This window comes from Musca vetustissima, unplaced genomic scaffold (genome assembly GCF_032173495.1).
Source record: "Musca vetustissima isolate MV318-11 ecotype Yass unplaced genomic scaffold, APGP_CSIRO_Mvet_v1 utg14752, whole genome shotgun sequence".
Classification (NCBI taxonomy): domain Eukaryota; kingdom Metazoa; phylum Arthropoda; class Insecta; order Diptera; family Muscidae; genus Musca; species Musca vetustissima.
Window position 1 is genome coordinate 163855 of NW_026882468.1, and position 26853 is coordinate 190707.

At 38.9% G+C, this 26853-nt stretch overlaps 1 protein-coding gene across 1 annotated transcript; it reads right to left on the reverse strand.

Annotated features, from left to right (window-relative positions):
• Positions 1–444: 444 nt before the first annotated feature.
• Positions 445–25162, reverse strand: LOC133328900 (F-actin-monooxygenase Mical-like). The gene is made up of 10 exons (XM_061537409.1): positions 24771–25162; positions 24583–24698; positions 16478–16636; positions 11617–16254; positions 4151–4739; positions 2941–3145; positions 2774–2860; positions 2237–2337; positions 1872–2122; positions 445–450 (listed from the first exon to the last, which is right to left on the reverse strand). Exons 1-10 carry the CDS (start codon positions 25105–25107, stop codon positions 445–447), a joined length of 6489 nt encoding a protein of 2162 aa, XP_061393393.1. The 5' UTR covers positions 25108–25162.
• Positions 25163–26853: the final 1691 nt, after the last annotated feature.

Below are 26853 nucleotides of genomic sequence, written 5' to 3' on the forward strand. Positions count from 1 at the left end.
TTTAAGTGAATTTTTTTCATTTTCCTTTTTTTGGGGAATTTGTGTTTTTTGTTTCTTTTGTGATTCATCATAGTCCATTTGAGGGGTTTGTCTGTTTTTGTTTTTTATTATATATTATATATATAATTAAATGTTTAAATTTAGTTTTTTGTGATTGTTTAAAAAAAATGTTTAATTTTTTTTTAGTTTACTAATTGATTTCGATGAGGCATTTTGAGAAGGCTTTTCATTTTCCATTTCACTGTTTGGTTTCATTGGTTTTTTCCATTCCAGTAACTAATTGCATTTCGAAATTTTGTATTTCTAATTATGGTAATTTGGGTTTCCTTGTTAAAAACGGGTTCACTTAACGGTTTCCTTTTGGTTTCATCACTTGGTTCCTTTAGTTTTATATTTTTTACATATTGCCGAAATCAGTGCATTTCAAAATAAAATCCGAACACTTCAAATCTGAAAATAAAAAAAAGAATATTCTTAATTTTTAAAATCCATTAAATTAGAATTTTTTAGGGGTGGATTTTTTAAAAGGAATATTTTTAGCTGCCAACACAGCCTTAGGCGTGGATAAAAGACTATTTTTTTAGCCACCAACACAGCCTTAGTCTTGGATTTTTATTAGTAATATTTAACAGCTACCAACACCGCCTTAGGCGTGGATTTTTAAAGGACTAATTATCAGCTATCAACACAGCCTTAGGCGTGGATTTTTTAAAGGACTAATTATCAGCTATCAACACAGCCTTAGGCGTGGATTTTTTAAAGGACTAATTATTTAGCCACCAACACCGCTTTCGGTTTGGATTTTTTAAGGACTAATTATCAGCTAATGGACTAATTTCCGGCTACCGAAACAGCCTTAGGCTTGGATTTTTAAAGGACTAATTTTCAGCTACCAACACAACCTTAGGCGTGGATTTTTAATGGAATAATTTCCAGCTACCAAAACAGCCTTAGGCTTGGATTTTTAAAGGATATATTTTCAGCTACCAACACAGCCTTAGGCGTGCATTTTTTAAAGGACTAATTTTCAGTTACCAACACAGCCTTAGAAGCCCAATTGGTCTTCTCATAGAAGACAAAAAGGTCTTTTTATGGAAGATCGAAAGGTCTTCTCAAAGAAGAACAAAAGGTGTTCTCATAGAAGACCAAAATGTCTTCTCAAAGAAGAACAAAAGGTGTTCTCATAGAAGACCAAAAGGTCTACTCAGAAGAGACCAAAAAGGTCTTCTCATAGAAGACCAAGAGGTGTTCTCATAGAAGACAAAAAAGGTCTTCTCATAGAAGACCAAAATATCTTCTCATAGAAGAACAACAAATTTTCTCACAGAAGACCAACAAATTTTCTCACAGAAGATTTAGGGGTTTATCAGCTCTAAAAGTAGATACAGTTTTTTTAGGTAAATATCGGAGTTCTAAAAGTAGATTTTTTAAAAATTAATTGTAGAGAACTATCTGAGCTATATAGGAGGATTTTTTAAATATAGTTGACTATATGAACTATATTGGAGGGCTTTTTAAACTTTTTTTAAGTCTTGTTTTTTGATGACCAAACCCCTTCTTTTTAGAAGGCCAAAAGGTCCAAATGATCAAAAGGTCTTCTTTTAAGAAGACTCAAAGAAGACCAAAAGGACTTTTCAAAGAGGACCAAAACATTTTCTCATAGAAGAACAAAGATTAAAAAATCTTCTTTCTAGATCACCAAAAGATATTCTGTTTAGAAGTCCGAAATGTCTTTTTTTAGGAGACCAAAAGCTCTTCTTTTTTGAAGATCAAAGAGTCGGCTTTTTTGAAGAACAAAAGGGACTATCTGAGGACTAAAAATTATTTTTGGGGACTATCTGAGCTCTAAAAGTATATATTTTGCAACTTACATTTGATTCTTCATTATCATTCGATTGTCCTCGTGACGATGTACTTAATTGTATTTTACTACTGCCACTACCAGATGCCATATCACCAACACCACCACCACTGGAACTTGCACCTCTCAATAGATCCGTGGTAACGGCTAAATCATGTGTTGAGGAGGATGGCCGCAAGGCGGCACGTTTGGCAACAATTTCCAACATTTCATTTAATATGGCTCCCTCGGCAGCAACATCTGCTGAACTTTTATCGAGTTCTGGAAGAAAAAAACAAAATCAAAATTATTTTTTTAGAATTTTAAAATAAAAAATGGAAAAAACTTAGTTTTGCAAATCTAATGAGGGAAGGAAAAAAATAAGTTTGGACTTACTGTTACACGACAAACGCATATTAAGTTCTTCCTTTAGCTGGGCATGTCGGTGTTCCAATTGCAGCTCCTGTTGACGTATGCCAAGTTCTTCATCGCGTTTTCTACAAAAAAAGAAAAGATAATTATTTTATAAATGAAATGAAAATAAATGATTGCTGATTGCTTTAGAAGAATTGAAAGATATATAGGGAAGTCCAAGACCAAAAGGAATTCTCATAAAATATAGAAAAGTCTTCTCATTGACGACATTTTATAGAAAATTTTTTTTATAGACGACCGTCTCCTGAAAGACCGAAAGATCTCTCATAGAAAACCAAAAGATCCATTTTTCATAGGATCTTTTCATAGCAGACAGTATTCTCATAGACGATCAAAAGGTCTCTTCTCACAGAATACCAAACGTATTTTCTCCATATTGACCGAAAGATTTCTAATAGAAAACAGCTGACCACACAGCATTCTCATAAAAAATCGAGAGTTCATCTCATAGAAGATCAAACGAATTATTGGAAATTTTCTCCATAAATGTATACTCACTTCAGTTGTGTTATATTACGCCATATCTCCAATAATTCTTTAAGTAATTTTTCATCATTACTGCCAATGTTATTGCCAGGTTCCAAACTGAAAAAAAAAAACACACACACACATTTAGAATACATTTTCCATATATTTTTTGTATTTAAATTCATTTGTCTACTTACTTCTCTACAGTTTGTTCTTCACCCCGCAAAGCTTTTTCGATAAGTACACCGCGTGTCTCTAGTTCTTTTAATTGCACTTCAATTTCTTCCTGTTCACGCTGAATTTCCTGAGCGATTCTTAATCGCTTAAGCTCAGCTTGACGTACAGCCTTGGATATTGCACGCTGTTTCTTTTGGTCACGGGTTTCATTAGTATAGCTTTCGTCTAGAAAAAATATGACAAAATGAATTATTAAATGGAGGTATAAGGGGACTATAAATTAAATATCAGAACTATATTTTTAGGGGACTATCATAGCTTAAGGGGTGGAGTTTTTCAAGAATTTTTTTTTAGGTACCAACACAGCCTTAGGCGTGGATTTTTTAAAGAATATTTTTGAGCTACCAACACTGCCTTAGGCTTGGATTTTTTAAAGAATATTTTTGAGCTGCCAACACTGCCTTAGGCGTGGAATTTTTAAAGAATATTTTTGAGCAACCAACACTGCCTTAGGCGTGGATTTTTTAAATGTTATTTTTAGGGCACTATCTGAGTTATTAGGAGGTGTATTTAAATATTTTTATGGGGTTATCGGCATCTAAAAGTTGATATTTTTAAGGTAATTTGTAGTGGATTATCTGAACTATATAGAAGGAGGGGGCTATTTGACCTATATAGTAGGAGTATTTTTTAAATATTATTTTGGGGGACTATCAGAGCTCTAAAAGTAGATTTTTTAAAGATTATTTGTAGAGGACTATCTGAGCTATAAAAGTATATTATTGAAAGATTATTTTTAGGGGACTATCTGAGCTATATAGGAGGATTTTTTAAAGGTTAATTTTAGAGGAATGAAATATTATTTTTAGGGGACTATCTGAGCTATATAGGAGGATTTCTTAAAGGTTAATTTTAGAGGAATCAGAGCTCTAAATGTAGAGTTTTTAAAGATTATTTTTAGACGACTATCGAGCTCTAAATGTAGATTTTTTAAAGACGATGATTAGCGGTCTATCTGACCTCTAAAAATAGACCTAAGGATTTCTTAAACATTATTTTTATGGGACTATCTAAGCTGCAAATGAGGATTTTTTGAAGATTATTTTTAGAGGACAATTCGAGCTACAAAAGTAGATTTTTTTTGAAGAATATTTGTTGAAGACTATACGCGGATTTTAAAATATTTTTTTATGTTATAAAATTAAAAAAAAAGAAAACTTAAATACATACCATCCGATCTTTGATAATTCAATGGCAACGGCGGTATTGGTGGTGGTATTTGATCATCATCATATGCATTGGGAGATGTGCGGGAAGCAGCCGCTGCATTATGTGAAGAAGCATTTGTCATTGACTGGGATTTGTGAACGCACAATTGTGGATTGGACGAAGTGAAGGCCAGTGCCGATGACGATGATGATTTCTTGGCTGGAGGACTAGTTGTGATGTGATGCGAATGTGATCCGGATGAACGCAGTTCTTTATTGCGCTGCTGTTGTAGTTGTTGCGGGCCACTGTGATGTAGGCGTTGTAGGTGTAAACAATTATTGCTAGTTGTGATTTTGGCTTTTTGCGGACTGCTGCTGTTCAAATTATTCAGCTGATTGTGACTGTAGTGATGGGTGGGTGTTTCTGCAGTTGTAAAATGTGAACGAGTCAAAGCATCTTGAGACGATGAATGTTGATGATGATAATGGTGTTGTTGCTGCTGTTGTCTGGGACAATCATAGCATGCTAAGGCTGCCATTGACATGGATGATGTACGCAAACGTCGAGTGGGACTGTCCGTATAGCAGCTGTAATCATCTTTATCCTTATCCTGTTTTGTGAGGATTTTTTTGAGAATTTGTTTTTTGAATGTTTAGTGTTTTTTTTTCAAAGGAAGGAAAATAAGGAAAAAATATTATTTTTACAAATTTGTATTTTCTTTTAAATTATTCAAAATAAAAATACATGCTGTTGAAAAAATAAAAAATTGATTTTTTTTAATTTGTATTAAGGAAAAAGGTATGAGAAAAACTCTTAGGATCCCAGCCATCCATGTAGGGGTATTGTAGAAGAACAAGAAAAGGATTGGAAAAGGGGTCCCTTGGAACTCAAAAACAAATATAGATGTTACCAAAACCACCATCAGGGTAGGATAAGGGGTAGTATAGAATTGAAAAAAAATTATGTTCACAATTAAAAAAAAAAAACAATTATGTGTGATCGTGTTTAAAACTAAGCGTAGTTTTTTGTTTATTACATATATAAACATAATTATTAAAAACAATTAAAATAACAATTATTTAAATAAAAACAATTAAAAATAATAAAATAAAAATTTGTATATATTTTATTTAAATTAAAAAAAATTAATGGCCATTTTATAAATATATTTGGAATATAAATATTACGTTTTATTAGTACACACGAAAAAAAATAAATTATACTAAAATATTAAACACAAAAAATAAAAATTAAATAAAAACAAAACTTAAAAATTAACACTTAATTAAAAAAGATATAAAATAGAAGGGTTCTATATACGACGGACTTGGATTTGTATCATTTCGTTGTGTGTGTTCGTTTTTATTTCAGACAAAGGAAATTATTAAAGAACTTAAAAGGATAAGGGAGGAAACACATTATTTGTTCTGTAAAAAAAGAAGAAAACCAAAAAAGGAAAAAAGAAGAGAGAAAAAATACAAAAAACCATGAAAACAAAATCAAAATTTTCTACTACAACAATAGACCCATATAACCAAGAAACAAAATATAAATGGACATTTGACATTTGAATGGATGGATGGACGGAGAGACAGATGGATGGATTGTTTGGCTTAAATAAAAAGCAAATTTGAAAATTGTTTTTTCGACACCAATAAGAAATGAAATGATTAAAATAAAATAAAAATAATGTATTTGATGAATTTTGGGGTTAGAACAATTATCCGACCGGACAATGGAAATATTTCACCCAGTGACCTACATATAGTACAACAAAATTCGTATTTAAAGGATACATATAGCACCTTTTAAAAATAAAGTTGGTATACTGTATGTATAAATGTATGTAGGCCAAAGGAAATATTTAAGTTAAAAAGAAACTGAAATTAGAACGAAATGGAAAGATAAAATACAATTCCTCTTCTTTTCAATGTCACTTCATATGTGATATGAAACTTTCCATGTCTGAGGTCGGGTATGGAGGACAGGCAAAATGAAGTTGGGAGTTTACAAAAAAATGCATGCAATGAATTTTAAAGCATTCATAAAAGATACACATATATATATATATATATTTGTAGATATATAATATAATAAAAAAATAATAAAATATATATTCTTCTTACACCAATATAGATATCCCTTAGTTCAAAGCAGGACTGTAGAGATCATTGACGCAGAGACAGAGGGAGAGCAAAAAGACGTGAAAAAAATAAGAGACGGAAACAAGGAATATTGATACAATATTAGATATATTGAATTATACATACATATATGTATATAAGATATAGAAAATACACATAACTAAGCTATCATACACATTAAAAAATTGTTGGTGCAAATGGCTCGGCTCAAGGAGTGAATATTTGTATCCTAATACCATTTATTAAAATAAAACCAGTAAGGCAAGTAGTAAAGTCGGACTGGGCCCTTCGCCACATTGGGTATATTCTACATTTGTCTCCTAACAGATGTCGCCTTTTCGAAAAAACACTGACATGAAATTGAACGAATTTGAATATGCGATTTGTATACCTTTCTGGAACCTATGCTAAATTTCATTTCATTTTGTAAAATGTGAACGAGTCAAAGCATCTTGAGACGATGAATGTTGATGATGATAATGATTTTGTTACTGCTGTTGTCTGGAACAATAATAGCATGCTAAGGCTGCCATTGACATGGATGATGTACGCAAACGTCGAGTGGGACTGTCCGTATAGATGTCGCCTTTTCGAAAAAAACACTGACATGAAATTGAACGAACTTGAATATGCGATCTGTATACCGTTCTGGAACCTATTCATTTTGGCAAATTTAGAATCGTTTGCGTTGTGCAGCAAAGGTGCGATCTAATACAACACGGAAACTCGACGTCGAAAAGCTGCAAACACAACAGGTAGCCGAGGCCTACTCCGCTCAACTTACCCATCTGCTTGAAGAAAGCACTTCTTGTCCCGATAATAGTATAGAAGCACAATGGCAAAGAATTGCCCACTCCCTACAAACTGCAGCAAAAAGAACAATTGGGTACCAAAAACCACCACCAAGAAACCCATGGTACGATCAGGAGTGTCGTATTGCTACTGATGTGAAAAACGCAGCGTATAGGGCAACCCTGCAGACAGTAGCAACACGTAACGTGATGGAGAATTATCGGGAGAAAAGGAGAGAGGAGAAACGTGTTTTCAGAAAAAAGAAGAAAGAACAAGAAAAACGTGAGCGTGAGCAAATCGAGATGTACAGGAGTCAGAATGAAGTCCGGAAATTTTACCAACGAGTAAAACACCAAACCGAAGGCTTTGGTGCAGGCACATCCTCCTGTAGAGATGAAGAAGGAAACCTGGTGACAGATACAGACAGCGTGTTGAGGATCTGGAAGGAGCATTTCGAAAAGCTGCTAGTATCAAATAGTGGCGATGAAGAAGATACACCAGAACCAATAGGAGATGATGGTATAGAGTGTATACCACCTAGCCAAGATGAGGTCATAAAAGCAATTAATCGGCTCAAGAACAACAAAGCAGCAGGAGCCGATGGGTTACCAGCCGAACTATTCAAGACTGGTGGCCAGATGCTGGTCAGGAGCATGCACCAGCTGATTAACACAATTTGGCTAGATGAATGCATGCCCAATGATTGGAACCTCAGCATCCTGTGTCCCGTGCACAAAAAAGGAGACAAGACGATATGTGCCAACTATAGAGGAATAAGTCTCCTTCCCATCGCATATAAAGTGCTATCAAGTGTGCTGTGTGAACGATTGAAGCCAATGGTCAATGACATCATCGGACCATACCAATGCGGCTTCAGACCTGGCAAATCGACCATAGACCAGATTTTCACTCTGCGCCAAATCCTGGAAAAGACCCACGAAAAACACATCGACACATATCACCTATTTGTCGACTATAAAGCCGCATTCGACAGCCCTATCCGTTCAGAGGTGTTTAAAGCCATGTCTGCGTTCGGCATTCCTGCAAAATTAATACGGCTATGCAGGATAACATTAAGTGGCACAAGGTCAGCCGTTAAAGTAGGAAAGGACCTATCGGAGCCCTTCACTACCGAACGAGGATTCAGACAAGGTGACAGTTTGTCGTGTGATCTTTTTAACATCCTACTAGAAAAGGTCATACGAAATGCAAAGGTGAACAGAAATGGCACTCTGTACACCAAACAACACCAGTTACTCGCCTACGCCGATGACATCGATATAATGGGTCGAACATTGCGAGCGGTAACAGCCACCTTTGAACAAATTGAAAAGGAGTCTGCCAAAGTGGGTCTGGCAGTAAACGGCGAGAAGACCAAGCTGATGGTATCAACGCGCAAGACGTCCAGTAGACTCGGACCAACTGTGGAACTTGAGAACTACAGCTTCGAGGTAGTTAAAGACTTTATATACCTTGGTACCGCCATAAATAAAACGAATGATATCAGTTTTGAAATTCGGAGAAGGATTGTGATGGCCAACAGATGCTACTATGGTCTAAGTAAGCAGTTTAGAAACAAGGCCACCTCTCGCCAGACCAAACTCACACTTTACAAGACGCTGATACTACCCGTGCTATTATATGGATCAGAAGCATGGGTACTTGCGCAAGCAGATGAGGCAGCTCTTGGGGTGTTTGAGAGAAAAATTCTCCGAAAGATCTACGGGCCGATCTGCGTCGACGGTGAATATCGGCGTCGAATGAACCACGAGCTCTACAATTTATACGCAGACATCGACATAGTCAGTCGTATTGAGCTGCAGCGACTACGGTGGCTAGGCCATGTTGTGCGGATGAATGAAGAAGCCCCAGCTCAAAAGGCATATAAAAATGAGCCTACGGATGGTTCCCGTAGAAGGGGAAGGCCACGAATTAGATGGAAAGACCAAGTAGAAAACAACATCCTGGAACGTGGTCTTCCAAATTGGTGGACTTGCGCACAAGACCGACGCGCTTGGAAATCTTTTTTAAGCTCGGCTTATGGAACAACCGTTCTGTAACAAGCCAGCTAAGTAAGTAAGTAAGTAAGAATCGTTTGCGTACAATGGGACAAATTTATGTTAATCGATTTAGAGCAAACTTGAAAACGCTAATCGGTAGGCCGCACTCTTCAAAATTAAATCTCAAACAGACAGCCGTTTGAAATATATATAAAAGCTCTGTTTGAGATTAAAAAAAACCCAATAACGTCATTCTCTCAATTCGATACGATGTGCAAAATTTCGTGTCTCTTGGTGCACCATTTACCTAAAATCTAACGAAACTTGAAAGAGATAAATTTATTTATATTGTACAAAATTGTGTGTCAATCGTACAAACTTTGTGTATTTAGTGCATAATTTACATAAAATCCGATGAAAATATATATGGGAGCTATATCGAAATCTGAACCGATTATTACGAAATTTTAAACACATCATTCCAGACTCGATTCTGTGCCTTTTGTCAAATTTCGTGCAAATCTAATGATATATAGGGACTTTGGTGCACCATTTACATAAAAGCGGACGAAAATATATATGGGAGCTATACCTACATCTGAAGCGATTTCCACGAAACTTAACACACATCATTCTAGACTTAATTACGTTATGCAAAAGTTCGTGCTATCCAGCTTGTAGGTAAGCCATATTGGATCCGTCTGCATAGAAAGCCAGACCGTCCGGTTCCAGTCGTTTCTACTAGGAACTAACGACATCTACATCGCTTAGTTTTACTCGTTGGTCCAATGTCACACCTGGTTCGTTCTAGATACAACCACGCCCAAAGGTACAACTCGCGCGCCTGACACTTAATGCTGAGGTCCAGAGGCCTTAAGTTTAGCATTACGTTCAGAGCAGCTTTTGTGGTGTTCCTCGTGGCTCCTTTTATTAGAATCGAGGCGGCTCTTTGTACCTTATCTAGTTTGCTGGATGTCGACTTGTGACGCAGTCAGTTCCACCAGACAAGAGAACCATAGGAAAGAATGAGCCTTAGCACGGTGTTATAGTAGATGGTTTTAGCCCCCTGATTACACTCTCTTCGCCCGTTCCTCAGCGCTCCTGTTCCATCGTAATTGACAGTCCATGATTGTGCCAAGGTACTTTGCGTCGGGTGATAGATGAAGCTGCACTCCATCCAGTGTTGGTGGATCAAAGACGCTGAGCTTACGCTTTCTAGAGAACATTACCAGTTCCGTCGTTGTTGGGTTTACACCAAGGCCGTTCGCCTTGGCCCAGTATGACAGCGTCAGTAAGGCTCTTTGCATAAGCTCCGAGATTGTTGACGGAAAATTTCCGGAAATCAATATTAAATCACTACGTCGTCCACATGAGCTAAGATTTTTGATACCTTTTCAGTCCAGTTCCATCAGTATGTTGTTAATTACTAATAGCCATAGCAACCAATCCCTGAGAGGTGTCTCAAGTTACTGTTTTTCTGATTTTTGTATCCCCCACATTTGTATTTATAATTCTGCTGTAAGGGTGCCTCTGAGAGGTACCTCTAGTTACTGTTTTTCTGATTTTTGTATCCCCCACATTTGTATTTATAATTCTGCTGTAAGGGTTTCAGGAGTGCCAACTTTTTTAAGTTAGTGATTTACGAATTTAAGTTTAACATTGTTAAATGCTCCCTCTATATCTAGGAAGGCGGCCAGCGTAAAGTTTGAATTTTCCATATTCCTCTCAATATAACTTACCACATCGTGCAGTGCAGATTCTACTTGTTTTTTATGTATGCGTTTTGTGAATTGCTAAGAGTGGTGGAAGTGTCTATACGACTCCTAATCTCCAGGTCGATCAGTCTTTCGAGAGTCTTGAGGAGAAAGGATGATAGGCTAATGGGTCTATTCTCCCTTGGTGCAGAGTGGCTTGATTTGCCCGCTATAGGGATGTATGTAACCTTTGCCTCGTTTCATCGCCGGTGTGATTCCATCTGGTCCATTTGGCGATTTATATGGTTTGAATGTATTGAATGTCCAGCGTATCTTATTTCTGTTAACCACCTTGCCAATGAGATCCAAATCTCGCAAGAGGCTGAGTGTCATATGAACATGAATGAACCAGCCGTTTGAAAATCGTCGAAATTTGAAATGGAGAGTTGGTGGGTCCCTTAATAGTCATATTCAATGTCTCATATAAAATGCAACTTAATGGACCATATTTCGAATGTTGAAAAATATTTCTAAATAAATTCCCAGTCTTTCAGAAATAACCCCACTTTTATAAAACAAATACCACTGACATATTTTACACCAGATAATACCGATTGACTTAACAGTTATAAAATAAAAAAAAACTTAACCACAACCAATCTGTGAATAATAATAATTTATAACGAACTCTATTAAAACACTAAAACACACCATCACCTCCTAAAATAATAACAACAACATAGGCACACACATATGCATAATAAAAAGCATGATCGATCGCATATTTACAAAATATGACATTTGAAATTTAAAATGTTGCTCTTATATTTCAAACTTTTTCTTCTTCGTCTACTTACCCTAGATTTCTCTTTGGATTTTGGTGATATACGGAAACGACTTAGAACACCATCAATACCCGATGAGGGCGTCGAAGATGTGGTGGTTGTTGGAGTACTATTATTGCTGCCACTACCAACACCACCAGTACCTGTTTGCTCTGCTTGGGCAGAGTTGACATCACTGGCGGCGCCGGTATTGTGTTGAGTTTTATTTTCTTTATTGGCATGCTGGCCCATGTGAAAGAAATTGCTTAGCGATTGTATCAAAGATTTGCGACGTTCGGGATCTTTGGCTCGACGATTCAATTTTTTAGTTGGTTTTTCCTGTTGTTGTTGTTGTTGCAGCTGTTGCTGCTTGGTTGATAGCAGAATATTGGGATCTGAGGTGAAATCATTTTTAACATGCGATTTTAAATTGTCCGACAATTGTGCGGCACCACCACTAATACTCATTTGATAGGCCAAATCATTAACACTCTTGGAGGTATTCATTTTGGAGTCACGTAAGCTGGTTGGGCGTTCATAACCCTGGGGATTGGTTGTTTGTTTATTAGCCCCGCTGCTGCTGTATTCATTCTGGATCCTTTTCCTTAGCAATTGCATTTTTTCCTCAGGACTCAAGCCCAATTCGGAATTGGATTTGAGGCGAGCCCTTGCCCTGGCCTCACTGCGTAGATTTTCCGTGGAGGTAGTAATATTGGCATCTTTACCCTCTACATTATTATTATTGGTGTTGTTGTTATTGTTGTTACCCTGTTGCCTTCCACGATTTTGCCTTAATGGTGGTATGGGCGTGGAACTACCCATTGGCTGTGGGGGCGTTGTTGTGGTTGTTGATTTTTGTGCGCTTACATATGAAAACGATGGTGTCTTATTGATTTTATAACGCTGTTCCAAATTCTTTAAACGTTCATCCTCCAAATGTTCACTGAAAGGTCTGGGGATTTTATAGCCTGCGGAACGTATGGGTGAAAGAGGCTCCAGACCACCACCACCAATACCACTACTATAAGGTGACACATAACTTGTTGTTGTTTCCAGCGGATTATTTTCCTTAAAACTGGAGCTATTATTTAGGAAACGTTGTGTAGCTGCCGCCGTACGGGCTGAAGGTGATGTGGGATTTTGGCTGGCTGTGGAGACATGATAATGGGCCTGATTGGTACAGTTGGTGTCTGTGGTGGAATTTGCTGCTGCCAATTTGGGTGTTGGACTTAGACTAGAACCACTTGAATAACCACAACCACCTGCTCCGCCTCCCAGGCCACTGGTCATAATGCTACGTTGGCGACTGCGATGCAAACGTTTTTCGGCATTCAGTTGCTTCTTGGACTGCAGCTTGTCCATGACTAAATCGTGTATTAGATCCTTTTGCTTGGTGCGTTCTTTGGTAATTTCCTCCAGCTTACTTGTGAGCGTCGGAATTTCAGGTACTTTTTTCTGTGCAGTTTGTTGTGTGGATCCGGCATGCGTATTATCTGTTGTTGTCGTTGTTTTTTGCTCGTCACTGGTGTGGGTTGTGGTGGTGTTATTGCTATCAAATCTTAAATTACTTGGTGTTGTTGTTGTCGTGGTATTGTTATCTATCACAGATATTTGATTAAGGCTCATCTCACCCTTAGAGGATTTTCGCCTTTGCTTTTTGGCCTCCAATGAATCTCCTCTTGCCGTGCTGCTAATCTGCACAATTTTTTGCTGCAAAGCTCGCACATATTCCTCATAGGAAAGTTCATCATGGGATCTACGATCACCGGGGGCTAGAGGACCCAAACTGGGACTATCTTTCGATAATTGTCTGGGTGGTGTGGTATTTTTACTTGAGGTGGTGGCTGAATTCGTACCCGATGTGGATTGTGAGGATTTTGGGGCACGATCTGTGCTGCTGGGTGTTGAACCACTACCACCCCCACCTCCACTATCACCACCACCCACATAATCACGCCTATGGCTATTTGTGGAATTTCTGGTATGCGGTGAAGAATCCAAGGGACTAGATACCACCGTGAGGGCCTCACTTTCCTCGGTGGTGGTTGTTGGGGTTGTGAAATTATTTATATTTGCCGACTTGTTACCCTGTCTCGATGAAGCCGATGTTGTTGTTGTAGTGGATAATTGGATCTGCGAATGGCCACTATCATCTTCCAGATCATTGAAGGTACTTGAATCGGTCAGTGACTGAGTCATTACATTTTTACTTGTCTCATTGACGGGTGTCTTATTGGCATCCTCATGATGCATGATGTAGGCACCCTGCTCTATGTAATCGACACCCAAACGTTCATCACGCTTCACCGAAATCGGCTTAGAAATATCCAAAGGTTGCTTGGCAGCCACATGTTTGGGTGTTGTCTCTTGTTGCTGCTGATCCACAAATTCCATATAACCACGATTACGCAGCAATGCGGTATTAGTTGCCGAGTGAGCCTCGGTACCCGAACTTTCATCTTCCGATCCCGTATCCATAAATTCAATATCATCCAAATCAATGGATTTCAATATGCCCTCAAATTCTGCAACAGGTGCCACAGCCTTGGCCAATTCTTGCATAACCTCATTGGTACTGGGCAAACGGGAGGATTCCACCGCGTTACCCTTACGTTTCGATTTTTTATCACTTTTATTCCTTCTCGAAGATCGATCATAATCCAATTCAACAAAATTCTCCGATATACAATCATCCGCGGTCCAATCGGATAGCTCCGTTTCAGTTAAAATTTGTGCTGTCCCTGTGGGTTCTGTCTCGGAATCGGATCCCCGTGATAATAAATCACCCGTTGGAGTTTTATCCATATCGATAAGGGGTGATCCCACCGGTGATTCTATGGACTTTTGTGCGTTGGACAAATTAAGGGATATTGGTTTTATGGCCTTAACCGGGTCAACGGTACCCGAATCCAATATCAATGGTAGATTTTTTAAACTTTCGATTTTATTTTCATTTTTACTATCAAATTTCAACATGGAGGGCTTGACTTTGGGTGGACCTTTTTCTGGTAGGGGTGGTCCGGTTTCAGGCAGTGGTGGTGGTATTGCTTCGGCTTCTGATTCAGTTTCTTCTAATTGCTTAGTTTTTCCTCCCACTTCTATGACTGTGGTCTCCACTGGTTCTGGGGTGGCGGTGACTGGTTCATGTTCCGTTTCCACTTCATGTTCCTTTTCATCTTCTGGCTCCAATTCGATGGTCTTGACGGCAGCCTCTTCGGGTAAGGTTACACCTTCGGGTAATTCCATATATTTGAGATCCTCCGGATCACCAATATATTTACCATCAATAATCATAAGGCTGTCAATTTGCATTAGCGTACCCGAAGTGTCATGGACCTCCAAACGTGGCACCTGATGATTAGCACCACCCGAGCCCGTGGAAACCATGGCAATAGCACTGTTATGGGTTTCAGGACTTGTGGTAGATTCCAAAATGAAATGTTCAATATCTTCCAGGCTGGAGGAGTGTGAAGAACACGATGAGTTACTGGAGGAGCATGAAAGATTATCTTCCTCCTTATGGGTATTCCATTCGATATTGGGCACCTCAATTTGGACATCTTCAACTTCGTTGTCCTCCTCCTGCTGCAGCAATATCTCCTTCTCAGGGACATCCTCCTTTTCCATGCTATGGTCATCTTGTTGGGTGGGTGTCTTGTCACCCATATTTGTGGATGTGGGACTTATCCGTTCGCCTATGTGACCCAAAATGTCGGGTATGACTTGTTTAACATCTTTCGAAACATCCGGAGGTTTTATTTCATTTTCTTCCAAAATGGTGCGATTCGATTTCTGTTCTGGTGAGTCGCCCGTCAAATCTATAACCTTATTACTATCCGATTTATCACGTTCCACTTGTTTTTCGGGTGTTGTCAAATCGATTGTTTCCAAAATGCTTTTATTATTGGTGGGTGTGGTATTGGGCGAAGCAGGGGTCTTCTTTCCCGCCATGGTATCCAATAGTGCAGCATTCACCGTCTCCGTATATTCCATACATTTATTCAGTTCATTTTTATTATTCACATAGACATTTTCCTTTTCATTGTCCGTCGACGCTGTCGAGGAGGCCTTCTGTATGGTGATTTCCACTTTCAAATCATTTAAAATGTTATTGGTTGCGGAACGCATCAGTGCCTCATTTTGTGGTTTCTCCCCCAACTTGGTGCGATCCAAGAAAGTTTTCATACTTGGACTTATTTCATTGCTGGGATTGAGTAACTTCTGACATTCCGATATATTCGATTGGAAACTGCGTATGCGGGAATCCAGTACAGAAGTGGAGCCAGATTTTTGTATTTTATTACCATTGGCAGGTTCACCGAGCAGATAGCGTTTCTTTAATTCCAGACTTTTCTTTGAGGCAATACCCTCGGTACTGGCAGTTTTGTTAAGTAAATAATCTCCAGGTCTGGGGTTTTGTAGCGGTGTTCGATTGCTGCTTAGCAGTGAAGGGTCGACTTGTACCAATGGTTTGAATTGAGGTATTTGTGGAGTATTTTGTTGTTGCAGCTGCTGCTGTTGTTGTTGGGGTGTTTGATATTTAGCCAAATAGGGACCGCTAGTGCCAATGCCAGTCGCTGAACCCATACCACCTCTACCACCATATTGTGGTATATTCGAACCGCTATTATATTTTTGTATTGTATTTGGCGGTATAACCGTTGATTTGACCTGGAAAAAAGAAAAAAAGTAAGGATTTACAATTAAGTCTTCGACAAACAAAAATAGAAATGCATAATATCAATTGGGAGATAAAGAAAAAAATGGGGGAATTTATGGAATTTTTAAATTTCCTTTTAGACATTGGTAACTTGAATTTCTCACTTAAATATAATCGACTGGCTGAATGAATGGTTACCATAATTATTGGTTAATAAATGGTTAATATACCAACCTGAACTTTAGTGGGCTTCCTCAAATGGGTATCATCAATGAATATCTTGGGTGCACTGCGTATCAACTCATCGTTATCAAATTCCGAATCGGTGGAAATTTCAGTCGCTGAATTATGTTCTAGCTCATCGGATGTGGAGGTTTCCGTATCACTTTGGACCTAAAAGAATTTCAATACAGAATACGATTAGCAAAATATATTTAAATATAATAAAAACAATAAGCAAAGAAACGAAAAATCAAAGAACAACATGCTTAAGAAAAATAACAATAACAAAAAGAAAACAAGGAGTTATGAAAAAAATATTAAAGAGAGAACAACATCCTTTTCAGGTACGATCCAAAAAGGTATGAAAACGAACACAATTAATAGAAAAATATACAAATATTTTTGTACAATATTTTTTGAAAAAAAAAAAAAAAAAAATGGACACATTTTAAGGTTAGGTTTGTGTGTTATAGAAAAAAGTATAACAAGAACAAAAAATCTGAAAAATAGAACATTTATCAACAGCATTACCGGCAGCGGCGGATTTGTTTGTAAGTGGTGTTAGAACAGCTTGATTTAATTTATTTTTTTGTTGGCAGTGTAGTAGACCTGGCAGTTACAACAATTAGGGCATTATTTTTTGGGGGCCTTTTTAAAAAACACTTTTTTTGGAATTAGAGAATTTTTGTTTACCTTTCAAGATCGTACCCAGAGTGCAGTTGCAAATTAATAAAACATTCAACACAATTTCACCAGCCCTCTCCTCATATTACTATATTTTTTGGTTAAATACTTCTGTTGGGAAGCAGTAGTAGGTGGTGATGATAGAGATAGAGTTGGTTGGTTGGTGAGGATTGAAGAAGCTCATCAATAGAAAAGGGCTTAGCGATTAATTGCTTTACGTAATAAATTGTCTTATGCCACACCTTTGTTGTTGTTTTTTTGTTTGGGGAAGGATCCTTGGAGTTTTTTCATTTTTTTAGGTTAGGATTGGTTTTGGGAGGGGATTTTGTTTTTTTTTTTTTTTTAATTTTTAGGTTATAATTATTTGTAGCTGTTGGTTCTGGTGTTGGTCGGTTTGCTTTATCGAAATTTTTAACATATAACACATGAATCATCTGCCGCTCCAATACCTCCTGCCCCTCCTCCTCGTTCTCTATAACGTGAGGGTGAATGTCGTGTTGTAATGTCATTGAGATATGAACTACGCCCTGTTGTGGTGCCACCGTAACTGCTATAGGGTGTCTTGTATGTCGATGTATAGGAACTTATGGGTGTGTGAGTGTGAGTAGAGGTGATTGGCAAACGCCTACTACTACCATACAATGAACTGGATGTCGTATCCGCCGCATATGAGGGTACATAATCATAACTTGAGGTATTATATGAAGAACGGCCCAAGGTTCGAGAGCTTGGGAAACGACTTGCTGTGGATGTTGAGCTATATGGAGGACGTGAACGATATGAATTTGTTCTGTAATCGCCGACATCGTCATCATCATCATCGTCGTCTGATATATATTTGTTGTTGTAATAAATCGTCTCCCCACCACCCAATGAGTTTCTACGTTCCGCAGCAATAACCTCTTTCATATAAGGATTGCGTTCCACCACCCGCTCATTGACAAAGTCCCGCTTGCGGTCATGTAAACGTTTGCTGCGCTCCAAGAGCAATTGAGTACTGGCATCCATGGCGGAAGATTGTCCTGGAGATACCGTGGAGGTTACCGATGAGTTGGTCAGACGTTGATGCCTGGCCGGCCTTTGGGGTGTGGAGGATTTGTTGCTACTACCCCCACCACCACCATACCTTGGCAACTCAAATTCACTTTCATTACTGGATAGAGGTGAGGACATTTGCGTCCCGCGTGGGCCCAACGAATAATTTGAACCATGCACCTGGGATAGTTTACTTAAATCTGTAATTGATTTTGAGGCCGGTTTACCCATTGCCTCCCAATCTAATTCATTGGCCGTGTGCTTAATTTCCGGTGTCTCAGAGCGGGGCTGCTTGAACGCACCTTTTTTGTTGTTTTTCTTCTTATTCTCAAAAATCGTATGACCATCGGGCCATTGACGTTTGGGTCCTTCGTTTGTGGCCTCGGTTAAATTGGCATATTCAATTGTTTTGTTGCTGTCTGCTTCCAGGTCGTCTACCAACTCCTCTGCTTCATCCTCTTCGGTTTGTGGTTTTGGCCATGGCCGATTTTTCACCTCCTCCGACATTTCCACCACTTTGAGGTTGTCCGGTTGCAATTTTTCATCTTCCACTTTGGGTAAATCCAGCTTTTTCGGCATCGGTGCTATAATCGGTTTATTATCTAACAATTCTATAAATGCAAATGAGCTACGTCTGGAGGATGGTGCGGTGGATGTGCTGGGTGCGATTTCCAAGGGTTTTGTCATGGGTGGTGTGCCAGCACGATTTGTGGCAGAACTTTGCACGGGGCTACGGCGGGAGTCACGGGGTGGCAAAGAGCTAGCAGGTGAGGGTGGTGGTATCTTATTCGAATTCCCACTACCATTACTGGAACCACTACCCTTGCGTGGTGGTTTTGCATCTATGGTTTTTTCAATGACATTATAGTCCTTGTCACGTTGTATCAAGGCCTGGCGTCTCTCCAATTCAAACTCCTCAATCAGGCGTTTTTCCGAACCCTCTGTGGTCAGATCAATGGTATTGAGTAATTTTATGGAGGATGTGGGAGATTTTTCTTTTAGCAAAGAATTGGAATCTCTTCGAGGAATTTCTTTATTCGGTTTTTCTTCCTCATCCTGATTTTGTTGTGGCGGAGGATTTTCTTTCGTGGTTTCCTTAAATTTCCTCTGAGGCATTGGACTACGTGGCAACATTTCCATATTCCAATCGGAGGTCTTTTCCGACTCCGTTAGACTTTCCATGGATTCGGGTTTTTGTAAATGTTTAGGCAGGGTTTTATGTTTAGGCATGGGGCTATTGGGTAGCATTTCCATATTCCATTCCAAAGAAGGGGCCTTGGCCTTAAGGCCTTGATTTTTATCCTCCACAGCAGGTTCCTCTGCCTTTTTGACAGACTGTTTTTCTTCCTCCACTTCCTCCTCCGGTGGTGGTTCCTTTTCAATGGGTTTCAAAACCTTGGTAAACTGGGTAACATTTTCCGGTTGCCGATTGGGGCCATAACCAAAGCCATCATTGACAATGTTGGCGGATATTTGTATGCTAGGTACCGCCGCCCCGCCTTGATTGCTTTCCTCTTCCAAATTGCCAACGAGGGATGCTTTGGACCCAGACAGTTTTGTTATCTTCGGATCCTTATTATAAATATCATGGGTAAACAGTTTACTGGCAATGGGGGAATCTTCAATGAGAATCTCATCTTCATCGATGAGTCGTGGGAATCTTAAAGGCTTGTTGGCATCCATAGCGGGTGGTTGGGATTCCACTTGCCTTGATTTACACACCTCCTGCATGACATCCTGCACCGAGGGTGGCATATTTGTGGGCGAAAGTTTGGAAAGTTTCTTTTTAAGCCGCTGCGGAGCCAAGGGTGGTGGTGTGGAATCTGTCGAAGATGATTTACTTTTTTGACGACGTTTGGGGCGACAGGGGAAATTGTTGCCGCCACTGGGTACAAGTATGGGTACATTAAGTCTGGGTGGTGTATAACTTACATCCCTTACGGCATGATCCTCATCCACCTGTTCCATCTCCCCCTCCTCTTCTCCATTCAGGGGTATAATTTCAATTAATTCATCATTGGAATCGAATTCCACATTGACCAACATTTCATCGGAAAATTGACTAAATAAATTATCTATACTATCATCCTCGGAAGAGCCACGCTGCTGTATGGTGGTAATGGGTGCCACACTGGGACTTTTACTTATCGAAGTGCATAGCGAATCCTCATCGTATTGTTCATTTAACAGAATTGTTTTATCGATATCTAATAGATCGGCCGGCTCAAGTAACGAGTCGAAATTATCGATGGTTATTTCCCCACCACCCAAAGAGGAGACATTCGATTGCCTTCGGGATTGTAAACTGGCCAGGGAGCTGCGTCGTGAACCGCTTAGCGATTTATCACAACCCGTTTTGGGTAAATTACGTATATCCTCAACAAGGGGACGTTTCGTGGAAGGTGAAGGTGGGGTGTTGGCAAGCGAAGTTGTTACATCATTTTCCGGAATCGGAATTGTGTTGCTGCTCGGGTTTAGAGATTCTGTTGAGGGTTGTAAATTCGTGTTAAAGTATTCATTTTGCTGTGAGGTTTCCGTAGATTCTGCTGAGGGTTTCAAATCAGTATTTAAGGCATCAGTTTCAGTTAAAGAAACTCGAGATGGGCTGTTGGAGGCCAGATCTTCGTTGGAGGGCTCTAAATCCGTATACGTTGACTCATTTTTGTTGAGGGATACCCGAACTACCTGGCCAGGGGTTTGAGTCCCTGCCGATGGCTTCAAATCCACATTTGAGGAATTATTTTTGCTGAGACCCACTCGAGCGGTGTTGTTAGAGGTGTTAAGAGATTCAGCTGATGATGGTTTCAAATCCAAATTTAGGGAATCATTTTTGCTGAGGCTCACTCGAGCTGTGTTGTTGGTAGTAAGAGATTCTGAGACCGATGATTTTACATTAATTTTGGATGATTCATTTGTGTCCAGAGAAACCCTAGATGGGCTGCTGGACGCTAGACTATCTTGCGATGGTTTCAAATCCACAGTCGATGATTCATTTTTGTCCAATGGAACCCGAGCTAATTCCCCAGGGGAACTATTTTCACTTGGAGAGGAATTGGAATCTTTGGATGTTTTTAATTCGAAATTTATTGAATTGCTTTTGAGGCCAGATTTCGAAAGATTTTCTGCGGAATTTGTTTCATGAGGTTTTAATTCAATACTAATGGATTGTTTAAAGGGTCTATTGGGGGTTACACTATCCACAACAGTTTCCTTAACAATTTCCATATTTGGGGCTGATATTTCAATCGCCGAAGTAGCCTCCAATTTCATTTCCTTGAGAGATTCTTCTGCCTTAGCCTCATTATTTAACTTCGAACTATTTTCAAGGTTCCCTTTCGTAGTGTTGACTGGAATCTCTTGAGTTTTATTTGCCTGTTCCTTGGGTTTACTTAAATCTCCACTAACCTGTACCAATGCCAGTTCCTCCAGTGAGGCATAAACTATGGGCTTTTGAGGTACTATGGGTTTTTTCACAATCTCCTTTGGTGGCGATGGCGAAGGTTTCTTTAATTTCTTCTCGGGGGATTTGTGTAATTTCTTTTTCATGGGCGATTTACGTTTTTCGGGAGATTTATCCACCCCAACCTTGCGTTGCCCGGGTGTCTTCAATTGGATTTTTGTATTTCGCTCTGGACTTTTTTGTTTAAATCCAAAAAATTTGGCATATTTTGAATTACTCAAAACGTTGTTGTTGCTGATGCTGCTGGGACCATTGGTAATGTGCATAACCCCCTCCTCCTCGACTTTCCCCTTATTGTTCGCTGCTCCTCCCTTTTGTATGGTATGGGTCTTTTGAAAATCTGACCTCTTCTTTTGCAGGAAATTTGTGGCTTCATTACGCCATTCCGATTTCAAATATTCCATGGTCTTTTCCAAATCACTAAAACTATCCGATTCACGAGAGACAATCGATTCTTTGGATTTATTTAAATTACTGGTGGTGGATTCCATGCGTCGCAGTTTAAAATTAGGTTCCGTTGCATTCGGTACCGAACTCATTGACTCGAAACGTTTGAGTATGTTTTGCACCCCACTTGGCAAATCACCCTCCTCTTTGTTCGGCGACTCCTTATCCTTCGTGCCGAGCATGCTGTTCTTACGTTGCAATGGCATTTCACCCTCACCAAAGGATTTGGCTTTGAGTAACTTTTTCCGATTAATGGAGGGTGAGACGGATGGTTTCTTTTTGAGACCCAAATCGATGCCAGTCTCTTCGAGAATGTGTTCAATTTTATCCGACAGATCATCACTTGGAGACCGTTCCTCTTGGAACAATTGTTGATATTCCAGACTGGGGGAGCGCATTTCATCGCTGTGCAGGATTTCATCGAGAATTAAATCATCCTCATCGCGGAGGATAAGGGATTTTTTGGGGGCTAGTGCTGGGGTTTTCTTTAGGGAACCCTTGCGTACAATTTTTTTGATAATTTTTACATTTTTGCCTTTTTTACCCGCGCCCGCCGTGGCCACAGCTGTGGTGGTGGTTATGGTTTTGGGAGAGGTTGTTGTGTTCGTTGTCGATTTGTTAGCCGCTGTTGTTGTTGTGGTTTTATTGGAGGTTGTATTTGCTGCTGTAGTTCCTTTGGCATTTATTTTCCCAACAGTCACCACCTTGGGTTTAATTTTTTCTATATCCACTGCCCCATCCATTTGATTGTCCTTTAAACTAAATTGCCCTGAACCTACACCTCCCGCTCCCGAAAGTGAAGCCTGCCTTTTGGGTGCATTGGGTTTAGTTTTATTGCCGGCCGGTTCCAATGACTTTTCCGTTTGACTTTTTCTCAGCCGATCAGCCACCGTGACCACCGAACTTCGTCTCTGAGGTGCCGGACTTGTGGGGAAATATTTCGATAAATCTACCTCCTGCAAAGACTTTTGATTTTTATTTACATTACTTGTGGAATCTTTACGTTGTTGTTGATTGGGAAAATATTTCGACAGATCCACATTGGCTGGCACCTGTTGCGTACTTATTGTGGGCGTTTCCATTTGCGATTTAATGCTATCCAAGGTACCGGAGAAATTTTTCGTTTCAATTTCTTTAAGTTTTTCCGTCATACGACGATTGGGTTGTGGCGAGAATTTCGTTTCAATTTTATAGAACATTTTACCCATATCCTTGGAGGAATCAGGTGGTGGTGCTGGGTCTTGAGACTTTTTGGGGTTTTTTGAAATTTCAATATTTTTAACAATACCCAAAATATTTTCTATTTCCATTTTGGTATTAACATCCGCCGCGGATTTTGTGGACTTGGGTAGTTGGGGACTTTGTGGGGTTCGATTCGCCCCCTTAAGGCTATTGTTGCGACTCAAAGGCTTCTTGTTATTGGCCTTTAGCTGTTCATTTTCTTTGTTAATCATTTCCTTGATTTGGGCCAATACCTCACGACTATCCATGACGGGTTTTTGCGGCTTTTCCGGTGAGATTTTATTTTCAGCTTCAGGTTTTTTGAGCACGTCTTTAAATTGCGACTTGGGGGCATAGGGATTGGTTGCTGCCAAGGTGTTTGCTGTGGCCCCTGTGGTTTGTTGTTCCAAAAACTTGGCCTTGGCCGCTAAATCATCTTTGAATTTACTCAACTTTTCTTCGAATTTATTTTTACCCTCCTGGGCCTGCTGGGCTTTGTTTTCCGCCAACCATTTCTCCTTCATACTTAGCTTCTTTAATATATCACTTTGTATTAGATTCTCTTTGGCTATGGTATCCAGATCTTTGTTCATCTTCACAACATTGCTGAGATTATAAAGTTTGGCACTGATGGCATCGATTTCCTTGCTCAAGGTATTGTGGGTATTTTTTTCTAATTTTTCAATATCCGCCTTTGTGGTTTTCACCGGGCTCTTTTCCAAGCCATTCAGGGGGGGTAGAATTATTGAGGATGAGGTGGATTTAAAGGATTGGTCAGAGCCGGCGGAGTCTTTCCGTTTATTATCCTCCACCACTTCTGATTTAATATTCATTAAATCCGAACCCTTATCCTTCGATTCCTGAGTATTATTATTATCCAACAAATTAGTTTCCTTATCCTTGGAATTATCATCCTTAACCTCCATTACCTTTGTTTCTTTGTTTTCATTTTTATCCTTGTCTGTCGTTATCTCACTTTCGTTGTTGTTGTTGACATTTTCGTTAACTTCTTTTAAATCTTTATTCTAGTTTTTTTTTATTCAAAATATTTTACAAAACAAAAAAAAAAAATAATGAAGAAAAAACCAACACCATTTTACATGAAATTAAAAAAGAATTAAAGGATAAATGGAAATAAAGGATAATCATTAAGTGTGTGTATGTATGTGTGTGCATAAAGTATATAATTTGGAAAAAAGAAAAGTTTTGAATTAAAATTAAAAAATATCCCAAAATAACAACAAGAAAAATAAAACAAATTTACACTAACCTCAGTTTCGGTGTCGGTTGGCAAATTTGGAGGCAGCGGAGGTAATCGCACTTCCTCGCGTCTCAACTCACGGGCCTTGGCAAATTCTTCACCCTCAGTGTCATCTTTGCCATCATCTAGAAAAATCGAATAACAATTTAAAAAACACCCTTCAATGAAAATCTTCCCTCCCCAAAAAAATAACTTACCCGCCAATCCTTCACTTGAATCATAAAAATCATCCGAATCATCACTATCGCTGTAATTTTGTTTCCCAATCCATTCGGATGCCAGCTGCAAAGTTTGTGCCCCCAATGGCGATTCATTGGCCTCTTCATACATATCATCATCTGACTCCGTATCCGATTCATCGGAACTTGTTAAATCTGATTCAGAATCATTATTCGATTCGGGTAAGAAATTACGTCCCGACCATTCATGTTCATCGATAATATGCTCTTCGGAGGGTTCACCACCATCTGATATGGCATCAGTATTTTCAAATTCAATACGTTCGGGTGTTTGGCCACGTTCCAGCAACTCCATTTTACTAACATTTTCCAGAGGTCCACGTTTTTCTGGGAGTTTTTGGCTCCTCGCCAGATTCACTGTTCAGTGCAGAATCAGCAGGTTCAGCAGTTAGACGATCTACGGCGGAAGCCGAAGCAACGGGAGTTGCGGTGTCATGCGGTTGACCAGTTGATTTCTAGAAGAAGATGAAAAAAAGGATTCAAAAATTAACAAATAAAAAAAGTTGGGTTAAGTATTCATCAATATGAGGCAGTATTCTTCCATCAAATTTCATAATAGGTCGCCGAACAAACGAAATTGGTATCTATGATATATGTCAAGAAAATAACGGTAACAAATTGGTTATGTGCATAAAATAAATTAATTATTGAGTTTGTTTTGGTTTTAGCCAATTTGAACCACTGTACTTTATTTTAGGGGTTGAAGTCAAAGGGAGAAATATTCTCCATCGAATTCCACTAAAAGTCACCGAGCAAATTAAATCGCTAGATTTTATAAATATCTAGGAAATGTGGTTTACAAATTTGTTATATACGGAAAATAAATAATTTTGTTTGATTTGGTTTTGTCCAATTTGAACTACTGTACTTTATTTTTGATGGTTGGAGTCAAGGGGAGAAATATTCTCCATTGAATTCCACTATAGGCCACCGAAAAAAGGAAATCGGTAGCTATGACACATATCAAGAAAATCGCTAAAATAAACTTGTTCTGTCCAGGATTTCTATCTAAGGGATTTATTGACTATAGATTTAGGTTTTCTGGTCATTCTGAACCACTGTGAATTTCTTTAGAGGTCAGAGGGAAAAATATTCTCCATCGAATTTCACTATATGTCACCAAATGAAAAAAATCTTTTGCCATTATATATACCAATTAAATACCATTATAAAGTTATACACACCCTTTGTCCTGGTTTCCTTACAACTGGCCGTGTTGGTTTAGCTGGCAATCTAAAATGCTGGGTACAATAGAAACGACCATTTGGATCGTCACGATCAAAGGCATAGGCACCCAAACGCAAATTTGTATGACAATGATGACACTTTAAACAGCCACGATGCATAATTAGGTTCTCCGTTTGTAACTTCTCCATGAGATAGACAGTTTGACGGCAGAAATGACATTTCTCCGAGGCAGCTTGTTTCTTAAAGGCCAAGGCCACTTTGGTGCTCTGGATGAGGATAAAAAATAATATAATTAGAATACTACGGAATCGGAAATTGCATAGATAGAGAACCTAAAATTTAAAACCTGTCAATATTTTCAAAACGAAATTTTATTTTGAGTGGGGAACTAAGAAGAGAATGTTTGTCGGTTGCAAGGGTGCACAATAATAGTATTCTCAAAAGCAAGGCATGAATATTGAAGTGGTGTGTTGTTGTGAGAGAGCGATGTAGGCAAATGAAGATGCTTCCCATTTTTTTTTAAATTATAAGATTTTTTAAATTAAAAAATAAAATAATTATAAATAAATTATAAAAAAATAAATAATTATAAATAAAAATAAAATAAAGCAAGAGTGTATGTGTGCAAATGCTAGGGTGGAATGGATTTTGTTTGTTTTCTATTGCCAAGGTCGGTCCTTAGGGGACAACGTCTAGTACTCACAGATTTCGATGCATTATTTGTGTTGGGAGGGGGATTCTTTTCTTCGCTGACATCACGTTTTACAAATTGCCCAGCAATTGAGGCAACTTTACCCGGTTCCAAAACATTACCCTCTTTCAGTTGTTTATCGAGCATTTTTAAATTCTGATC

Coding starts and splice junctions, on each gene's coding strand:
- LOC133328900 (XM_061537409.1), bottom strand. CDS start 25,107: ATGGAGTTGCTGGAACGTGGCCAAACACCCGAACGTATTGAATTTGAA. Junction 24,699..24,770: donor TTCAAGTGAAGGATTGGCGG/GTAAGTTATTTT, acceptor CGATTTTTCTAG/ATGATGGCAAAGATGACACT. Junction 4,740..11,616: donor AATCCAAAGAGAAATCTAGG/GTAAGTAGACGA, acceptor CTCACAAAACAG/GATAAGGATAAAGATGATTA.